The sequence below is a fragment of the Euprymna scolopes genome, chromosome 24, assembly GCF_053919585.1.
Source record: "Euprymna scolopes isolate OS-2025 chromosome 24, ASM5391958v1, whole genome shotgun sequence".
NCBI lineage: Eukaryota > Metazoa > Mollusca > Cephalopoda > Sepiida > Sepiolidae > Euprymna > Euprymna scolopes.
Window position 1 is genome coordinate 19,131,760 of NC_136505.1, and position 20,741 is coordinate 19,152,500.

General features: G+C 34.6%; 1 protein-coding gene across 3 annotated transcripts in view; it reads left to right on the forward strand.

The window, feature by feature from the left end:
- LOC145246622 (uncharacterized) overlaps positions 1–20,741 on the forward strand; it is a 95,752-nt gene that overhangs the window by 61,923 nt on the left and 13,088 nt on the right. For all 3 annotated transcript variants that reach the window (XM_080108295.1, XM_080108297.1, XM_080108296.1), the window contains 5 exons: positions 6,693–6,751; positions 8,140–8,225; positions 9,701–9,815; positions 13,245–13,436; positions 15,512–15,676. In XM_080108295.1, coding sequence (XP_079964421.1) covers positions 6,693–6,751; positions 8,140–8,225; positions 9,701–9,815; positions 13,245–13,436; positions 15,512–15,676 — 617 coding nt within the window. The remainder of the gene's footprint in view (positions 1–6,692; positions 6,752–8,139; positions 8,226–9,700; positions 9,816–13,244; positions 13,437–15,511; positions 15,677–20,741) is intronic.

Below are 20,741 nucleotides of genomic sequence, written 5' to 3' on the forward strand. Positions count from 1 at the left end.
TTTCTCTTTCTTCCTATTTCTTCTGCTCTTTTTTTCTCTGTTGTTTTTTCATTCTCTCTGTGGCTTTTTTATTCTCTGTGTCGCCCTTTTGTTCTCTGTGTCGCCCTTTCGTTCTCTGTGTCGCCCTTTCGTTCTCTCTCCTGGTGCTACCAGATCAGGCTGTCTATTGGCTTCCTGAGACGAAATGCACCTACATTGATGTTCTGTCTTTGTTTTCTATTCTCTTTTGTAAAACTTATGTTCTACAAAAGCAGGCCCCTTCCCCTCCCCCTTTTCATTTTATTTCCTTCCCTACTTTTCCAACCCCGTCGGTGGGCCATTAGAATACACTGACTGCCCCCCGTGCAGAGAGTAAAAGTTAATGGGGCCACCTGTTGGCCATGGGTAGCGACTCATAATGCTCTAGAACAGGATCCTGGTGGCTGAGTACCTCATGACTCACATCCAAGTGGCCGTGAGTCTACAACATTCCACTTTGGCCTTACTTCGGTTAGACGGATGTTCGGGAAGGCCCGACCTGATCAGTCGGTTAGTCATGCCAAGCCCTAATAACAGTAAACTCTCACAAAAATAGAAATACAAATACATCACACACAAACACTTAAAAAAAAAAAAAAGCAAAAACAACAAACATACTGATACTAGAAGGCGATGGCAAGGGCCAATCAAATAGTGAAACCTGATGATATCGACAACAACCCTTTATTATAAGGAAGGTGGGGAGCAAGGATGATGAAGGAAAAAAATATAATTTATGGCTTCCAAAAAAATCAAGACCCCATCCGGAAAGTGAAGATGAATCAGACTCGAATATAAATCATAGAATATTCCGAAGATTCATTGTTTTGGAATCTATGGAGAGCAGTACTCCAATCACCAAATTGTCCCCATTCATTATTGAAAAAGAAATCAGATCTATAACCAAAACTATGCAAATCAAAAAACTAAATAACAACACCCTCCTTATAAAAGTACCTAATAACCTCTCAGCAAATACCCTTCTCAATCAAAACCACATCCACAACCTCAAAATAAACGCCTACCCCCATACCACCTTGAACTCTTCAAAGGGTGTGATAAAGAGCTCAGAACTTGCACGTTACTTGCCAGATGAAATTAAAAATAGCTTAAAGGAGCAAGTAGTCACAGAAGTTAGAAGAATAAACATTAAAAAAATAACCAAATGATTCCAACGTATACCTACATCTTAAACTTCAATACCCCAAAACCTCCCACAGAAATAAAAATTGGCTATATAATAGAAAAGGTAGAAATCTATATTCCAAACCCATTACGATGTCACAACTGCCATAAATTCGGCCACCACAAAGATAGATGGACAAGACCACCAACATGCAAAAACTGTGGTGGAATTGGGGAACACATAAACTGCGAAATGCCATCAAAATGTGCAAACTGCAAACAAAACCATGCAGCTGATTCAAAGGAATGCGAAGTTTGGAAGAAGGAAAAACAAATAACAAAAACCAAACACACCAGAAATCTACCACATCTGGAGGCAAGAAGTTTAGTTGAGGGCACGCCAAACTCCTCAACATATGCAAGTATAGCAAAAACTACAAATAGCCCAATCTCGAAACAAGAGACGATACAAAACAACTTGACTGAATTGATGAAAGAATTAAAGTTACTAGTGGAGACATTAAAGGAAAACTTAACTAAACTAACTAAATGGGACCTGAAGAAGAATTCCCAACCTCAGGGAAATGAGGCTGAAACTCCAAACTTATCCAATACTACTACTAAACCCAAGGATCTTTCACCTACCAAAACAAAACTTCCTAAAGAAAATCAACATCATAAACAAAAAACAAAAATGGTGCTGGTTAAGGATGAAAACAAATTCAAACTAATCAAAATCAAAAACCAAGAAAGGCACTCAAGTCAGAAAAAGTCAAGAAGCCCAAAAAACAACAAACCAAAAAGCCTGGAGACCGAAAAATCTTGCCAACGTTCCCAATCTAGATCCAAACCAGAAATATCACCAAATGAGGTATCAAACCAAAAAAACTAAAATAATACAAAAAATGAAAGTGGATGAACATTCGCAAGTACCTACAAAACCTTGCCAGAAGCAAGAAAGCTGATAGGAGCAACAAAACATACAGATGAATGATAACAATAATAGACAGCCAAAACCCAAACCACCAGCCAAAATACGAAACACTACACACAGAATCATACGATGGAATTGTAGAGTATAAAAGCAAATTACAACGAGCTATTGATATTCATATCACAGTTAAACCCTGCTGCCATCTGTCTATAAGCAACCTTCCTACAAGGAAAAAAACAAACTGCAAATGAAACACTATGAAGCATACAATTTTATCAACAAAACAGGACACAGAGCTAATGGAGGTACAACAATATTCATCAGGTAAAACCTACCTCATATCAAAATAAATATAAAAACAAAGCTACAAGCAATAGCAACTCAAATTATATTGCATAAAACCATCACTATCTGTTCCATATACATACCCCCAAACGAAACTATAAATACAAAAGAAATAAACGACTTTATAGAATAACTCCCCAAACCCTTCCTTTTGTTGGGAGACTTCAACAGCCACAACCTAATATGGGGTAGTAAAAAGCTCGACTCCAAAGGCAAAACATTGGAAACACTCATAAACAAGACTAATTTATATTTATTAAACAACAAAACATCAACCTATTTAAACATAACCACTCGATCAGGATCATTGATAGACCTAAGCTTATGTGACTCAAAAACTTTCATGGACTTTACATGGAAAATATATGATGATACATATGGAAGTGATCACTTCGCAATTCTACTGGAAACATCCACCCTGAATGAGGAAACTCCTATACACTGGAAACTAAAAAGAGCAGACTGGGAGAAATTCCAAAGAGAATGCGAAAAAAGATTAATAAGAAACAAAAATCAAGATCTAGAAACACTCGTCTAGCTGAAAACACTGTCAATAATTCCCTCCACTCTTTATCTGTGCCTAAACCTAAATGTAGATTCCATGATCAAAGCTTTTTTCTTAAAACTGCACACCTGTGGAATTGTCTTCCGTTTTCCTGCTTTCCAGCTGTCTATGATATGGTTGTCTTCAAGTCCAACGTGAATAAGTATCTACTGAGCCGTTACACCTAAGTTAACAAATTTACCGAACTTCCATTACTATTAATTACTATATTGTCCTTTTGACTACTGTACACTCTTCAACCCTTATCCTTGAGTGGCCTCTCGGCCTTGAAGTGGTGACGCCTATTTAAAAAAAAAAAAAATCTAGAAGATAATCATTTTACAGAAACCCTTATCACACTAGCAAAGGAATGCATACTTAAAGGACAAACAAAAGCATTGAGAAACAAACCATGGTTCAATGAAGATTGCCAAAAAGCAATAACACTCTGACGTGCAGCTCTACGAAAATTCAAGACCACACCAACTACCCAAAATTTAAGTGAATTTAAAAAACTCAGAGCAAAATCATGCAGAACAATAAAAGAATCCAAAAAAGAAAGCTGGAAAGACTATGTAAGTAAACTCAACACGAATGCAAAATCCAAACAAATTTGGGAAATGGTAAGAAAAATTTCTGGAAAACCTCAAGCCTCCACTATAAGACATCTTGTAACAGGATAAAATAAAACCACCACTAAAACAGAAATAGCAAATTTACTAGCCAAAACCTATGAAGAAAACTCCAAAACAAATAATAATCAACAATTCCAGAAAATCAAAACAAGAGGAAAAAACAAAATTAAACTTTTCATCTAAATAATATAGAATACTACAAGCTATTCACAATGACAGAGAGTTAAAGACTTCAATAGAAATGTCACGCAACACAGCAGAGGGACCTGATAATGAAATCCGATACGAATTCATGAAACAACTCCCTCAGAAATCCCTTGAATATTTACTACAGATGTACAATAACATTTGGACAATGGAAAAAATACCAAAAACCTGGAAGACAACAATTATACCAATCCCCAAGCCAAACAAGGACCAAAGCAACCCACAAAACTATAGACCAATAACCTTAACTAGCTGATTATGTAAAACAGTTGAACGCATGATAAACAACAGACTAGTTTGGTATTTGGAAACGAATAATACAATAACTAGATATCAATGTGGCTTTAGGAAAAAAGAAAATGAGCACAAATGACAATTTAATTAGACTGAAAACCTACATCAGAGAAACTAACATAAAAAAGAACACTTTTTTGCTGTCTTTCTTTGATTTAGAAAAAGCATATGATGCCACTAGGAAATATGGGATATTAAAAGATTTACACAAACTCGGATTAAGAGGCAGACTCCCAATATTCATCCAAAACTTCTTATCAGATAGAATCTTTAGAACATAAATAGGACCAACTCTGTTAAAACCAGAAAAAAAGGAAGCATACTCTCAGTCACTCTATTCAATATCAAAATAAATGACATAATCCATTGCTTCAATCCTGGGGTAAATTGCGCTATGTATGTCGATGACTTTATGATCTGCTATCAATCAAAATACATGAACACTATAGAATGATAACTACAAGAATCCATTAACAAAATACTCAAACGGCTTCACAATATCAAAACCAAAACCAAATGCATACACTTCTGTCGACAATGCAACTTACATCTAAACCCAGATTTGAAACTATATAATGATGAAATACCAGTTGTAGAAAAATATAATTTTCTTGGCATAACGTTTGACAAGAAACTAACTTTTATATCACACATCCAAAAGCTTCGGACAAAATACAATCAAGCTCTACAATTACTACATGTGGTGGCTCACACAAAATGGGGGAGCAGATCAAGATACTCTTCTTAAACTCTACAAAATAATAATTCAATCTAAATTGGACTATGGCTCTATGATCTATGGTTCAGCCAGAAAATCATACCTACAAATATTAGACACGATACACCATCAGTGACTGAGACTTGCACTTGATGCCTTCTCCACCTCCCCAGTAGAAAGTCTTTATGGAAAAGCAAATGAACCATCATTAAAACTAAGATGAGAAAAGCTAGCTATACAATACCTCATTAAATTAAAATCTTGCAACTTAAACCCAGCCCACAACTGCACACTAAACCCATCATACGGAATATTATTCTGCAAAAATGAAAACAAAACAAAAACATTCAGGCTCCGAATGAATCAAATCATTAAAGAAACAAACATCCCACTAAGCAAAATTCACAAAACTAAATTAATAGATATCCCTCCATGGACCATACAAAAACCCAACATAATACAAACTCTCTAAAACAAAAACACACCCCAACACTTGCCTGGAAAAACTATCAGAAATTAAAGAAAAATTCCCAAACCACCAAAGCATTTCTACTGATGGCTCCAAGGACACAAAAAGCACCAGCAGCGCTGCAATAACTGGAAAAACTACCAAAAGAAAAAGATTACCAAACAAAGCATCTATCTTTAGTGTTGAAGCAATTGCCATAAGATATGGCACTTGGTATTATAACAAGACCACAACCAAAGATTTATCATCTTCTCCAACTCCTTATCTGTATTAATGGCTCTAAATGGGAAAAAAACTAGAAAAAAACCCTAATAATAAATATAATGATTAAAATAAACAATCTAGAAAAAAGCAAAGAAATCATACTTTGCTGGATACCAAGCCACATAGGTATAAAAGGAGGAGACGAAGCTGACCTAGCAGCAAAGTCATCCCTAAAAATAACCATAGATAAAAAAAACTCCAAATTCCTTATACAAACATGAAACCAACAATAAATAAACATTTAAAAGAGAAATGGCAACAGTCATGGAAACTGAATCAAGAAAACAAACTCTTCAGAATAACACCAATCTTAAAAAATGGACACAGGAAAAAAAAAATAAACAGAAGAGAAGAAGTCATCATACTAAACCGACTCCACATAGGACACACATCTAACCCATAATTATTTATTAAAACAAGAACAACATCCAAAGTGCCAATGTGGATACTTACTGACTATAAAACATATATCTGAGAATTGTAAAAATACAAAAATTATAAGAGGAAAATATTTCAAAAGAAAATTAGAAAACATATTCAAAGAAGTCGAAACCAAAAAATGGAATTCCTTAAAAAAACTGGAATATACAACAAAATCTAAACATTTATTACAACAAATGTGAAAATATACAAAATATCTAAACATACACAACAAACAAATCATCATCAATATATAATAAAACTATACAAACCAAGTATAGCAAACATCTATCTACAAAATAACCCCTTCAATATGAAATAATCGTGAAGACTACCGTTCAAAACGGTCAACCAAGCAACATAAACATTTGAAGAAATATCTGTAAGAACTTCAAGGTTTTTTTCCTCCAAATCACTAGAGTCGGCATTAAATAACCAAAAAGGGTTGATATGCCGTAAAACAAAATAACCAACCAACCAACCTTTTGTTCTCTCTGTTGCTCTTTTATTCTGTCTGTCGTTTTTTTCGTTCTGTCTCCCTTTCTTTCTCTTGCTCCCGATCGACGTATGTTTTATATCTACTAGTGAACCTATTCACATCAATATTTAACATTAAAAGAAAAATGTCTTCTGTAAAATTTATTTGCATTCATGACCAGCAAAGATTTTCTTACTAAAAAAGTTTGAATAATTTTTTTGTTTCCTTCTTTTTTATTCAGGGTTAGCGATGACAACCAGGATTTGGCAGATGATGAATTTTCTGGAGGACTGAATAAAGGTTTCTGATCATTTCTTCAAACTTCCATTATTTTGAAAATTATAATCCATAGAATTTTTATTAAAAAATATCCTTAAAACGTTTTTTTTTTTTTTTTTTTTTTTAAAAAATTACTGGGGACTAAAATGAGCAGACAGTTATCAACTAACAACTATCCGCTCATGTTAGTTCCCAGTGATTTTCTTCTCAGCCTAATCTACTCTAATCTCCATGATCTCTCTCAGGTAAACCTTGTCATTTTAAATATTGTCTCACCTTGTCATTTTGATAATTTTGATCACTGCACCACCTTATCATTGAACTCTGGTGTGACTGTCAGGTTAAGGTCTTGTCACTAGAGACTCTATATCTCATGTCTTACAATTCTCAATTAAGACCAACTCTGTTGTTAGTGACCTCTCTCCATCTCTTGTTAGGAGCATTTTTACCCTAAAAATTGGTGCCTCTTGACTATTTTGAGTTTTACCCCTAAATTAGAGACGTCTGATTTTGTTTTTTCAGCTTACAAACTAATGACGTTTTCTTTCTCATTATTCTGAATTTTTATGCTTTGATTCTCTGGCTGTTAACAGCTAATTGTCATGGTGTCACCTTGTCTGTGTAGTACAGTGGATTCAACACTTTTGCTTTCTTTAATGTCTTTTTACTGTCATTCGTTTCCTAGCTTATATCTTCTGATGATCCTTGTTGTGGTGATGGTGGGGGTGGCATTCTATAGTATCACAATACCACTTGCCACCTATAATGATGTAATGTTCAAATGCTGACAAATGCACATGACTTTAGCATCATTTGATTTATATCCTCATCAAAAGTGCAATTCATTTTTATTGATCTCAAGAAGAGAAGACAAATGATGTCAGTCTAATTTCACTTGTCATCTTTCTAACATGTGTATTCTCTCTTTCTTTTCCTTTCATTTTATTACATGAATATGTTGTAGACATGTACATAAGCATTACTTTATTAATACTGTAGTTCACATTTCACATTTACATCCCCTCATAATGTTCATATATCCTTAGTCCTAGATATGACCATAAACTATATCTGATAGTGAGGCCTCAGCTTGCAGGTTTTGGGGAGTGTGGAGCCACCCTTTAATTGCCATTGCTCCCAGGTCTACTCTGATCTGGAGTGGTAGAACCTATTAGGGTCCCAACCTGAAAAAAAAAAAATATTCTATTAAAAGATTTTTCTTCAAAATAACTGGATTCGGCATTAAATAACCTGAAAAGGGTTGATATGCCGTAAAACAAAAACAACCAAACCTAATATATCCTTTAAATATTTGAAAACCTCCAATCCTGTATTTCTGACTTGAACTGCACTATGAAATAATTCTGCATTTATTATCATTTTCGCAATGTTGTTTTCTATCTTTGTAGAAATATCTGAGGAAATGCAACGTTTTGAGAACACAAAGAAATTACACTCTCTATTACAGACACAGTATAAAAAAGTGCTAAAAGAGGTAAGTGTTTATATGCCAGAACTTACAAAACTGATAATAAATGCAATTATTCATTATTTAATTGGTGTATCTAATTGTGGTGACCAGGAGGGTGTGCTCCAGAATGGTGTGTGTATATGTCTCGACGTCCACCGGGGCGATGCTGCTGTAAGTCTGCGTCCACCTTGGCGGTGCTGCTGTAAGTCTGCGTCCATCAAGGAGAGGCTTCTCTAAGTTGGCGTCCACCAGGGCAGGATGCATCTAATCTTTGAGCAAGGTTTCTCTAATTGACGGTTACCAAGTAAATGATGAAAGTACATTATTTTGAAACAATAGAAAATTTAAACTTTTAACCAAGTTAATCAGACTGTTAATCTCAATTTTGCTTAAGTAGTAATTCATTGGTAACCAGATGTGATGTCATTTAACTTGGTCAGTTAAAAAATGCAGACGTTCAGATAGAAAATAAAATGTTATACAATAGTTAAGAAGAATATGAATTTATATTTTTTAATATTTAAGTTTTATAAATTAAAAAAAAGTTTAATCTTTCAATATTTACTGCTAGTTCACAAAGTAAATAAAATACCTTTTATTAAAGATATTTTTTTTAGATTTTGTGGTAAATAAAATTTTCAGTTTATGGGGTAAATTCCCTTTTTTTTTTCTACCTCACTTTTAAGCAAGCTGACAAATATTTAAAAATGATATTCTCTAACTACATAAATTTGTATATACTAAAAAAAATAATTACAATTAATTAGGGAATAGAAGAGATTTTAGGTCTGCATGTCTGTAACCAAAATTATGTCACAGTTCTAAGAGTTGTTTCTTGATATTCTCATTTTTTTTTTTTTTAATATTAAAAATTTGAACCAGAAAAATATATGCATGGTTCAGGTGCATACTTTTACAAGTCTGTTAAATGAGGGGGTGTTCGAAAAGTAATGGCTCCTATTTTTTATTCCACCTGAATGGATCAAAGAGGATTACAAATTACATTGTTTCATAACCATATAATTTGAAACCCTCTTTGACTGAACTTATGCATTCGTGACCTGAAAGTTTCATCTCTCGATTGCATAGATCAACACTGTGAGACTTTAAAAAGTCACCACCTGTTATAGATGTGCATCAGAAGCAGAGATAGAATGTCTCTCTCCCTCAATCCCATCTCTCTCCCACTCATCTCCCTCTGCACACCTTACTTCCATCCTGTCTCCCGCCTCCCCCTTTACCTCTCTCCTTTGTCCTGCCTCTCCCCTTACCTAAATTCTGTGTCCCTCCTCTCTCTCCAATTCCTCCCCTCTCTCCCCCTCTCCTCTCTCCCCCCTTCCTTGTGGTATAATGTCACTAGAAAAGGAATTTATTTGATATTTTTTATGATTAGACCATAAAAATTTTTTTCTAAAATTTGAGTATAAAAATGTTACCATATTTTATGTTTTTTAAAATTTTGTATCTATAACCAATTATTGATAACCCTTTCATTTCAGACTGAAAATATTTTGATAAAGGAATACTCTGAGTACAAAGACAGAAGTCAAGGCGTTGCTAAAAAATTAGCAGATACCCACAAGTCATTCAATAAACTGGATAAAATAGAAAAAGGTGTGTCCGCTTTTTTTTTTTTATTCTTATTTAGAATTTGATTGAATTAATTAAAAAATATAGCAAAATCTTTAATAAACATGCTCATCACAGAACAAAGATGTCATATTCCAAAAATCATGTAAATTGATCAAGTATTTTTTTTTTTATTAAAAAAAAAAATCAACTTTTATGATGAGTGAGATGGGAACCAGGAGCCACCAAGTTGTTTTAGAATGTGTTAAAATTCAAGAATAACAACTCAATTCGTCTACACAGATTTTGTTTGTCTTCAAAATAATTAAGTTTTTAATCGCTAAAAATCGTAAATTTTGATTTTCTTAAAAATAATTACTTGTCCAATTTATCTGAGTTTTGGATATTCTATATCTTCTGTGATGTGTACATCATGAAGATGTATTTTTGTTTTTTTAATTAAGTTCCAGTTTTTCAACTTTGAATCCTTATTTGACCGTATATGTCAATTTTCAATAATAAAATAAAAATTGACAGAGTAGTTTGGTAGAAACTATTCCTCAGACAGGCGATGTCACTTTTATGATATACTTGGAGGGAGACCTGACATTGCCCGGGATTGAATGATGATCAACGAATGTTTCACACTCTTATATTTTTATTGTCATCAAAACCTGTGAAGTTGTTCATTTTTTTTTAATCAAATCAATTGATTGCCTGCTCTAGTTGGGGACCTATTATGATTTTCCAGAAGGAAGCTTCACATGCCGTCCTGCAGTGACTTAGTCCACAATATGCTGTAGTCTACATTGCATTGTAGAGAACTTACGGTTGATTTAAAAAAAATTATATTTTATATATAGTGGCTTGAATTTAAGTTGAAAATGAAAAAATCAAGTATCCTGCTTCAGTTGTGCTCTAAACAGAAAAATTCATTTTAAACGTGTCCCTGTCATATCAAAAAACCTACTGTTGATTTTATATGTTGGGACTTTCGGCTTCTTTAGTAATAAAACTTCTTAAATGTATTGTGATGTTAAGCGGTATAATGGTTTTAACTTTGGTCAAAATCACCTGTTCCTTCTTTCATCAGATTATTTTGATTATCGATACTTATAAAAGACATTCCGATACAAAACCTATCTAAGAACACTGCCAGGTACATGAAGTACCTTTGTGTGAAATTTCATAAAAATCAGCCCAGCCATTTTAGAGTCTATAGGGAACAAACTCTTTCGCACGCACACACGCACACAAAGTTTCTCTTAGATAACAGTAGAGATAGAGATTAAAGTTATGTTTTTAGAATTTGTCCGCTCATATGCAAATAGAAATGTATAATTTAATGACAAAACGGAATAGACAAAGTACACATTACTAAGACAATACCGGAGTTCCAATTTCACATTAGTCAAAATGATTTTTTAACTCATTTTATAAATTAAAAAAAAATGAGCATAAAAAAATACATTTGATTAATATTTTTAAACTAAGTGACCCTTTTTTTTCTTTTTGATAATCCGTGCATGGCGTATCGTTGCCACATCTGGGCTGGTGCATCTACCACTTAGTCTCTCCCTCTTGGATAGGGTTCAAAAAAAGTTTTCAATCTAATAGGTCTCAATTTGTCAACTAAGCTCCAACTCCTGTCTCATCACTGCAATGTTGCATCTCTGTTCCTGTTTTACAAGTATTTTAATGGAATGTGCTCTGATGAACTTGTTGCACTTGTGTCCCCTGGATATACACATCCCCGACAAACTCGTTTAGCAACAAAATCTCACCCCTTCACTGTTGAGATCCCAAAATGACAGAAAGATTTCTACTCTATTAGTTTTTTTCTTTGAACAGCTAGACTTTGGAATTCCTTTCCTGCTACCTCTTCCTGACTGTACTGACATGCAGAAGTTTAAATGTAACATAAATCAACGTTGTTTGGATTCTCTGTTGTAGATTGTATGACTTTGTGTAGTTTTCGAATCCTTAGATATCCCAGAAATTTTACCTGCCACAATTCGAATTTAGATTCCGATCCGTCAAAGAAAAGACGGTGGCTGGGCGCATAACCTGTTAAATTTTGAGACATTTGTGTTGAATAAAGATGGCGGCTTAGTTCAGATCAGTAGCCAAGATGGCGACCAAGAATTAAATGCAGTCCGTCGCATAGTTAACTTAAGTTCTGAGATATTATGTTGAACATAGATGGCGGCGTAGTTCAGATCAGTAACCAAGATGGCGGCGAAGAATTAAATGCGGTCCGTGGCGTAGCAAATGGCGAACTGATTGAATCCAAAATTCGACGATTTTTATAATAATTTTGTGACGTTTTGATTGGTTGTTTAGCACAGCCGTTGGTTATAAAAATTATTGGCGAATCCATTCATCTCATACCCCTATTAGAAGTCAAAAACTTTTTACAGTTTACATTATAAAAAGGCAAACTTTTTTCCACAAAAAACATATTAATCAATTGAGACCCCGATACATAGAAATAGTTAAAAACTAAGAGTTACCATTGGAGGTGCTATATGACACTTTCCATATACAACCTCCAAACAAGGAAGTACCAGTAACTCAGAAATCCAGTCACTCTCCAAAAGTATAAAATCGGCAAACACAAATGGTGAGGAGAAGTAAAAGGAAAAGGACCGGATTTTTTGGAAAAAATTCTAAAAAGGATAAAATCGTAGAAGCAAAATTTTATGGAAGAATTTAGCTTGGAAGGAAGGTGATGTAATGGAATAACCTAACATCCCTTCATGTGATGTAATGGAATAACCTAACATCCCTTCATAGGTGAAATGAACTATAGATATATTGACCTCTCACGTGACTGAGAGAGAAGGAAAAAAGACAGGAAGAGAATAAGAAAGAGGTCGAGTAACTCTTATTTCAAATGTATTCCCTTGTAAATAAACCCATTTGTCTTTCACCCATAACCCTGTGTTTCTTGCTGTATTCTTATTTAAAGTAAGGATGTAACAGAACAAAAAGTTTTTAAATTTCAAGTTCTTTACATCTTCAAATATTTGTTTATGGCGTTTCATTTGATTGTTTTGTAGCGGTAGTGGTGTAGATTGCTAAAACAATCTTTCACTTGGTGCTTGTATCACTAAGTGAAAGATTCTTATGGGATATTGAGATAACCTGCCCCACTAAGGAAATTGTTTTTGCTTTTGACTTTGCAGAACATGATTGAGTTTTGCAAAGGGAAAGGAAAAAGAACAATAGAATCAATGTTTGGCGTATTTTGGATCAGAAAGCCAGTATCTTCAGACAATCTGATTTGGTAGCACCAGAATAGTCCTGTAAAAAAAACAAATGTATATTTATCAGATGAGTAAATGTAATTTTTCTTATAGATTTTGACTATTTTTGTTAATGAAATTGCCAAGTAATATTTTCCAGCATATTTACTTATGGCTGTAATTCTTTTCAGAATTTTAATATTTACTATGAAAACTTTTTATTTAGAAATGAGAATTGTTGACAATATGGTAAAACACCACAGAAAAGCAGTTGAAAAATATCAGACGACTGTTGATAAAACATCAACTTCAGATCCGAACAGCGAGGACCATCTGGAAGAAGAAAAGGAGAAAAAAGAGGAAGAAACAGATTCTGCATCCTCACAGAACAAGGCTAATGAAGATGAACCAGTAAAAGGTGATTTTAATTTCTTTTTTTAAAGATGACTCCGTTAATCCGTTAGTCTGTCCCTTGGTCTGTCACGCTTGTTTGAAATGGTATCTCCACAATTTTTTACTGACAGTCTGGCAATATAACTGTTATGGGGTACACTGATCTACCCATTTTAGGAATAATTGACTTATCCAGAAACTATAAAATACCTTTACTTTATATATTATTTTAAAGAGTGTTTTTCGCTCTATCTAATCGTTTAAATTACAATCGTTTTAAAACTGTTGCAGTATTTTTGATACATAAGGAGTATGGCCCCTCACAGTTGGAAGATTCTATTTATAAACGATACTGCTAGGAACTGACAAATCAAATTAATTAGCAATCTGCTACCAACCAATCAAAAACCAGAATTGCTCCATAAAAATTAAACCTTTTTCTTTAGCAACCTTGCATATGTTTTCTTCGTGTCAACACGGGAAGAATCTTTTGCTCTGTGGCTTCCAACTCAAGAACTGTCTACTGAGAACCAGTCACCTCCAGGACTTGTATAGAACAACGAACGATCGGAAACTGTTCTGAAACTAAACATGGATTACAACTCGAGAAAAACAATTGTCTTCTTTTCAGAACGTTTAATACAAGATAGAAAAAAGCAAATTTGCACAATTCAGACTAGTATAAAATTCCAAAAAGTTACAGAAAATTTTCCTCTACAAAATGTGCTAAATGTATTTTAAACAAAAGATTATCCACAATTACGCTCTAAAATGCATTGGTTTGAAATTAATGAACCCTTAATTTGTTAATTTAAGTCAAAGGTTATCTCCCTTGTTGGCTTGGTTCCACATTAAAACATATGCTGGAGTTCAAGTCCCAACTCTCTTCCTGATCTACATCAATGATCTCCCTAAACACATACTTACTTAAATCATTCGTTGACATCTATGCTGATGACATGATCATCTACAGCAACACATCAAAGGCTGTAAATGACAAAGTTCTCTCTGATTTTCTCTCCTCTGATCTCTAGCGTGTGGTTCAGTGGGGGAAGACGTGGCTGGTTATTTTAATGCATCTAAAACCAAACTGCTATCTTTACATCATCAACGCTCTGATCCCCATCTGGCATCAATTGAAATGGATGGCTTTCGTCTAGGAGAAACCCCATGTTTTGACAAGCTTTTGGGCTTGACCTTTACTCCTGATCTGAAATGGAACACGTACATCAAGTCTGTTGCCAAGGTCGCTGGAAAGATGGTGGGATCCTTCTATCACTTCAGAAGATATCTCACTACTGATGCAATTCTCTATCTATATAAAAGCCAAGTACGTCCAAGGATGGAATACTGCTGCCATATCTGAGGAGGAGCTGCTAAAAGCAGCCTATCCTGCCTTGACAGAGTACAAAATAGACTTTGTGGCTTGGTGGGGGATGCCCTTTTCTCTTCCCTGCAACTTCTCTCCCACAGAAGAGACGTTGCAAACCTATCTTTGTTTTATCATTATTTCCATGGCAGGTACTCGTCTGAACTCCAATCTCTGGTCCCTCTTCGCCAATCTTTTACGAAAAACACCCGTCTAGCTGAATCTACTGTCAAAAATTTTCCCCACTCTTTATCTGTGCCTAAATCAAAACGTACATTCCATGAACAAAGCTTCTTTCTTAGAACTGCACGCCTGTGGAACTCTGTTCTGTCTGCCTGCTTCCCACCTAACTACAACCTGGATGTCTTCAAGTCTAATGTAAACAAATTCCTGATGAACTGCCCCTTTAAGTAGGCACTTTATTAAATCTCCACACTAATGTATTGTACTTGCAATAACCCTTATCTCTGAGTGGCTTCTGGGCCTTCATAAAAGTGGTAACCAACTTGTAAAAAAAAATATATATGATAAAACTAGATAATTCAATAAATTCTATTTTTTCTTGTGTTTTTTTTTCTACTGGAACATTTTTTGTAATTTTTGTAATTTATACTAATTTTGACATGACACATAAGTACATACTAATGTTTTCACCTGAAATGCGTTAGTTTGAAAGATCACCAATGTGAACAAGCACCACTATTTAAAAAAATTTTTTAAATCTTTTGTAGGAGAAACCAGAATCAAAGTGCGTGTTACGAAAATCCGATCTGGCAGCGGAGAAGGAAAAGAAGTAAATAATGAAAATCTAGAACAAGATCTTCCTGCGGAAGAGAAACAAAAATTAGAACAGTCTGTAAAAGAAGGTTTAGAAAGTGCTGGACTGGAATCACTTGGTAAGCCTCATTTTTTCTTTTTCTTTATATAACAATAGTGAACAGAAAAAAAAACAAAAAAACATTGTGCTTTGCCAGTGTTTTCACATTATTATTCATATAAAATCATAGAATTGATATAGCAGTGTAACACATTCTATTCTGTCTCTTTTCCCTCCACCTTCCCTTTTCTTTTTCTTTGCTCAGCCTATTCCTTTCTCTGGAGACACACACACAGACACACACACACAACTCGAGTTGGCATAAGGGAAATACGTGAGACAATAAAGTGATAGAAATGATATGAATGACCATTTGATTCTCAAATAATTTTCTTATTCTAAATTTTAGATATTATTTTTTCAGGGTTATGGTAATTAAAAATAAATATGAACTTTATAGGATTGGAGGTTGAAGTTCATTTTTCAGTGTGGGTGACCAAAAAATACAATTGCGAATTACGGAACGGGAGCATTAGCAGTGTCAGAAATTTCGTGAAAATAGTGAATAATTCCACCCCATCTTTCCAAGCTTATAACTCCTCGAAAAATGTAATTCAAGCCCTAATTTTTTTTTTCAATTAAAGGAGCAAGGACCAAGGTTTTATTAAAAAAAAAAAAACAAAAAAAAAACAATGTGTTTTTTTTTAAAAAAAAGGTTTTAAACTTCGGACTTTACAGGTAAATTTCTAAAAAAGCGATTTTTTTTTTTGTTTTAAATTTGGATATATTATTTATTGACCTTTTCTCTTCAATTTGTGATATATAAAACTCCCCGATATAATTAATTATTTACTTTTTAATAGACATTTTCAAAATGAGAGGCGTGAATTATTCGACCCCCTGTCTTTTCAAGCTTATAACTCCTCGAAAAATGTAATTCAAGCCCTAATTATTTTTTCAATTAAAGGAGCAAGGACCAAGGTTTCATTAAAAAAAAAAAAAAAAGACAAAAAAAAGACAAAAAAAAGACAAAAAAAAAACAATGTGTTCTTATAAAATAAGGTTTTAAACTTCGGACTTTACAGGTAAATTTCTAAAAAAGCGATTTTTTTTTTGTTTTAAATTTGAATATATTATTTATTGACCCTTTCTCTTCAATTTGTGCGACATAAATTAATTATTTACTTTTTAATAGACATTTCAAAATGCGTGACACTTGGGGGGGGGGCGTGAATTAAAAAAAAAACGTTTGTCTAAAATATTATATTCGGTTTATTGGAAAGAACATAAAATTTCACATTGACCCTGAAAATATCGTAAAAATAGAATCAATAGAAAAATTTTGATAGATTTTTAAAGTTTAAAAATTGAAAAATATTAAGTTCGGAAAATTCATTACTGTTTTTAAAAAAAAAAAAAATATTTCTATTACTTTTAAAACAACTGTAATAGTTTATTTTGGAAGTATAATCCATAAAGAAAATAAATAACCCACTTTTAACAGAGAAATTACGAGATTTTTATATTGTATTCGCAGTTTCGTGTTAGGGGTGTCAAAAATTCCTACAAAAATTCTGATACTGCTACGGGAGCATGCTACACCTGTGAAGTAAATTCCGTTCAAAATTCCATCCAGATTCCTGAGTTTGACAGAAACGTTCCTGAGTTTGACAAAATACACCTGAAGAAGATTGGAGGTTATATCAGCCAAAATGTTGTCCAAATGACACTTTATAAGGGTTTATTGAGTATTTTTCAAGCTTTAGCAAGACAGTCATACATCTTTATACTATAGATTATCAGTTTGATAACCTAAAAAAATATCTACTGAAAATTTGTTGTTTAATCCAGGGTTTCCCAAAGTAGGTTCCATGAGGAAGGCTGAGGGACTCCTGAAGGTTTTTTGTAAAGAGAACCAAATGCTTTATATAGAAAAATTAAATGACTGTAGGCATTTTAATTCATTTTTTTTTTTTTTTTTTTTACTGGAAAGAGATATGATACATAACTACAGGTGTAAAGAGTTTCAGGATAGTTAGTGAAAAAGAAAATTAAAAATAAATTAACAAAAAATGCAACAATTTTTTATTAATCAAAAACAAAAAATGGTTGTAAATATTATCATCAGTTAGTGTTAAAAATTGAAATTAACGTTTTTCATATTTATTTTAGAAATTATCTCCATGAAAACCCTTGGCCCTGCTTGGGGGCTCCATGGTGTCCTGAAGTAATAATAATCTGAATAAATTTTCATAGAGGAGGAACAATATATCTGTTGCACATTCTCATGCTTCCCAAATTTTCCAGTTTTGTTTGTTACCTTAGTGGTACTATTGGAGTACAGGGAGGAACTAGTGTTGGTGTGATTGTAAGAATACGGATTGGAAGGAGGTAGTACTGGAAACTTCTGTCATAACTGACCAGTAGAGCATTATCACTGCTGGCTAATGATAGTCTTATCAGGCATATGGGCAGATGTATGGAAATGAAACCTGGTCAGTCAGAGTTGAAGAACTACGTTGCATGAAAAGAAATGATATGAGAATATGATGAATGTGTGATGTGAGTGTTAAAGTTCAGCTTAAACCTGATGACTTTAGAGTAAGATTAAATGTTGGATGGTATAGGGAGATGTCTGCAGAACACGAAACTTTGATGGTATGGTCACATTTGAAAAAATGAATGAGAGTTTTTTAGATATGGAGCATTTGAGATAGCGGCAAGGAAAACATGGAGAAAAGTGATAAGAATGAAATTGAGAGGAAGGGAAATAAGGAAAGACCTGGCTAGAAATCTGTTGGTTTTTGAGTCAATTCTTAAAAGCTGTCCAACACATGCAACATGTAAGATTTTGCCTCAACTAAATGAAATGACTTCCGTGGAAAAATCAATTGCAGTTTAAGTTAAGCGAGGTTGTAGTAGAAATCAGTTTATAAAAGCTGTCCAATACATACCAGCATGTAAAATGGACATTAAACCAAATATGGTATAGTAACCTGGGTGCTCGGTGTTACCCAGGTGTTTGAAGGTGTGAAAAAAAAAATATGGTGGCAGGCAGGCAGGCTCGAACCTGTACCGCAAAGGAGGAAAAGAAGGTGAAAAAAAAATGTGATGTCTCTGCTCTTGTGTCCATTGTTACACTGGAAGTGGCGAAGGTTTAAATTAAGGCTAGTCAATTGAAAGGAGGGGGTGAATTTTTAAAATATCGGCGAAAAAAGCGACCCCTCCCTGTAGAAAAGTGCCAGTTGAGAGTGAAGGGATTAATGTTTTATGCCAATTTTTTTATATTTGTCGTCTGAAGGATCGAGTCGCCTCTGTCAAAAGTTTTAGGCATACGTACATTCATACAGACAGGTGAGATTTATATAAAATATGATGATGATATATTTTAACTCAACTGAAAAAGAAATGGACGTTAAACCAAATATGATGGTGGTGGTGATATATATATATATATATATATATATATATTTATTTTTTTTATTTTTTTTTTACATTTTCACCCCAAACAAGGCACATTGCCACTTTGGTGTAGGGGGCTACTATCAGGGGCAGCAACTACTGGGGCACTATGTTGGGATTTGGGCAACAAGATGTCGGTTCACGTTACACTTGAACTTCTGCAAGTCAGTACAGTTAGGGAAGCAGGAACCTGGAATGGAATTCCAGAGTGTAGCGGTTCTGGGAAAGAGACTACTGGAGTAGAAAGATCTTTTACATGTGTGGGGGTGGGATTTAGCTTTTACTGTGTGGGGGTGGGATTTAGCTGCCTGGCGGGTTTGTCGAAGGTGTCTACATCGTGGGGGCACAATTGTCTGCAGTTTGTCAGAGCATTTACCATTAAAATACTTGTAGAACAGGCAGAGGGATGCAACGTTTCGTCGATGGGACAGAGGCGTAAGCTTAGATGCCAGTTCAGGGCCTATCAGATTAGCGACTCTCTTTTGAACCTTGTCTAAGAGCGAAAGACTAGCAGCAGATGCACCAGCCCAAATGTGACAACAATACTCCATACATGGGCGAATGGTGGCCTTATAGAGGTACAGGATACTTCCAGGTGTCAGTAGTTTTCTAGCACGGTAGAGAGAGCCTACCTTTTTCGCAGCGGCCCTGGCAATGTTTTCAATATAATTGTTCTAACTCATGTTTCCTATGAATGTTAGGCCAAGCAGTTTGAAAGATGTACTCTCAGACAGGGAGTCACTGGCCATTGGTATTGGTGGCAGAGAAGATTTCTTGTAATTATTGAAGGAAACCAGTTTAGTCTTGGCAGCATTGAATGTGACCATCCATTTATGTCCCCATTCCACTACAGATTGGTCCTCCTCTAGTGTTTTTGCCATTTCCTTAGTTATGTGCCCATTTGTTTTCCTGTCATGCCTGTTATAGAGTGTGGTGTCATCAGCATATATACCCATCTCAGAGGCAGTTTTGTCGGGGAGGTCATTAATAAATATTAGGAACAATAGAGGTCCAAGGATAGACCCCTGAGGCACTCCCGCATTTATATCACACTGTTTAGATGTACGACCGTCGAGGACAACCTGGATTTTTCTCTTATCTAAGAAGGATTTAATTATGTCAAGTATTCTACCAGTGATACCGTATGATTTAATTTTCCTGAAGAGACCCTCATGCCATACCCTGTCAGAAGCCTTAGATATATCTAGAGCTACCGCTCTGCCCTCCCCCGCTTTTTCCAGTGAATTGTATATACGTTCAGAGATTACAGTGAGGATGTCTGCTGTGGAATGGGCTTGTCTAAATCCATATTGTTGGTCAGTCAGAAGTTTAGCATCTGTAAGGTGCCGGACTAGAGCATGGTTAATTATGGTCTCAAATATTTTGGCGAAAAGTGGGAGGAGGCTAATGGGTCTATAATTTGATGGGTCAGTTCTTTCGTCAGAATTCTTGAATACTGGTACCACAGAAGCAGTTTTCCAACAGCCCGGAAAGCATGATTCATTAAGGCATTTGTTGTAGAGTTTGGAGAGAACTGGAGCTACTTGGGCTGAGCACTTTTTAATAGCACAGCCGGGATGAGATCAGGTCCACATGCTTTTGAAGTGTCAAGGTTTTTTATGATAGCGTGTACCTGAGCAGGAGTGATTTTTAGATCGTCTAGCGTGGCGTCTGTCCGCAAA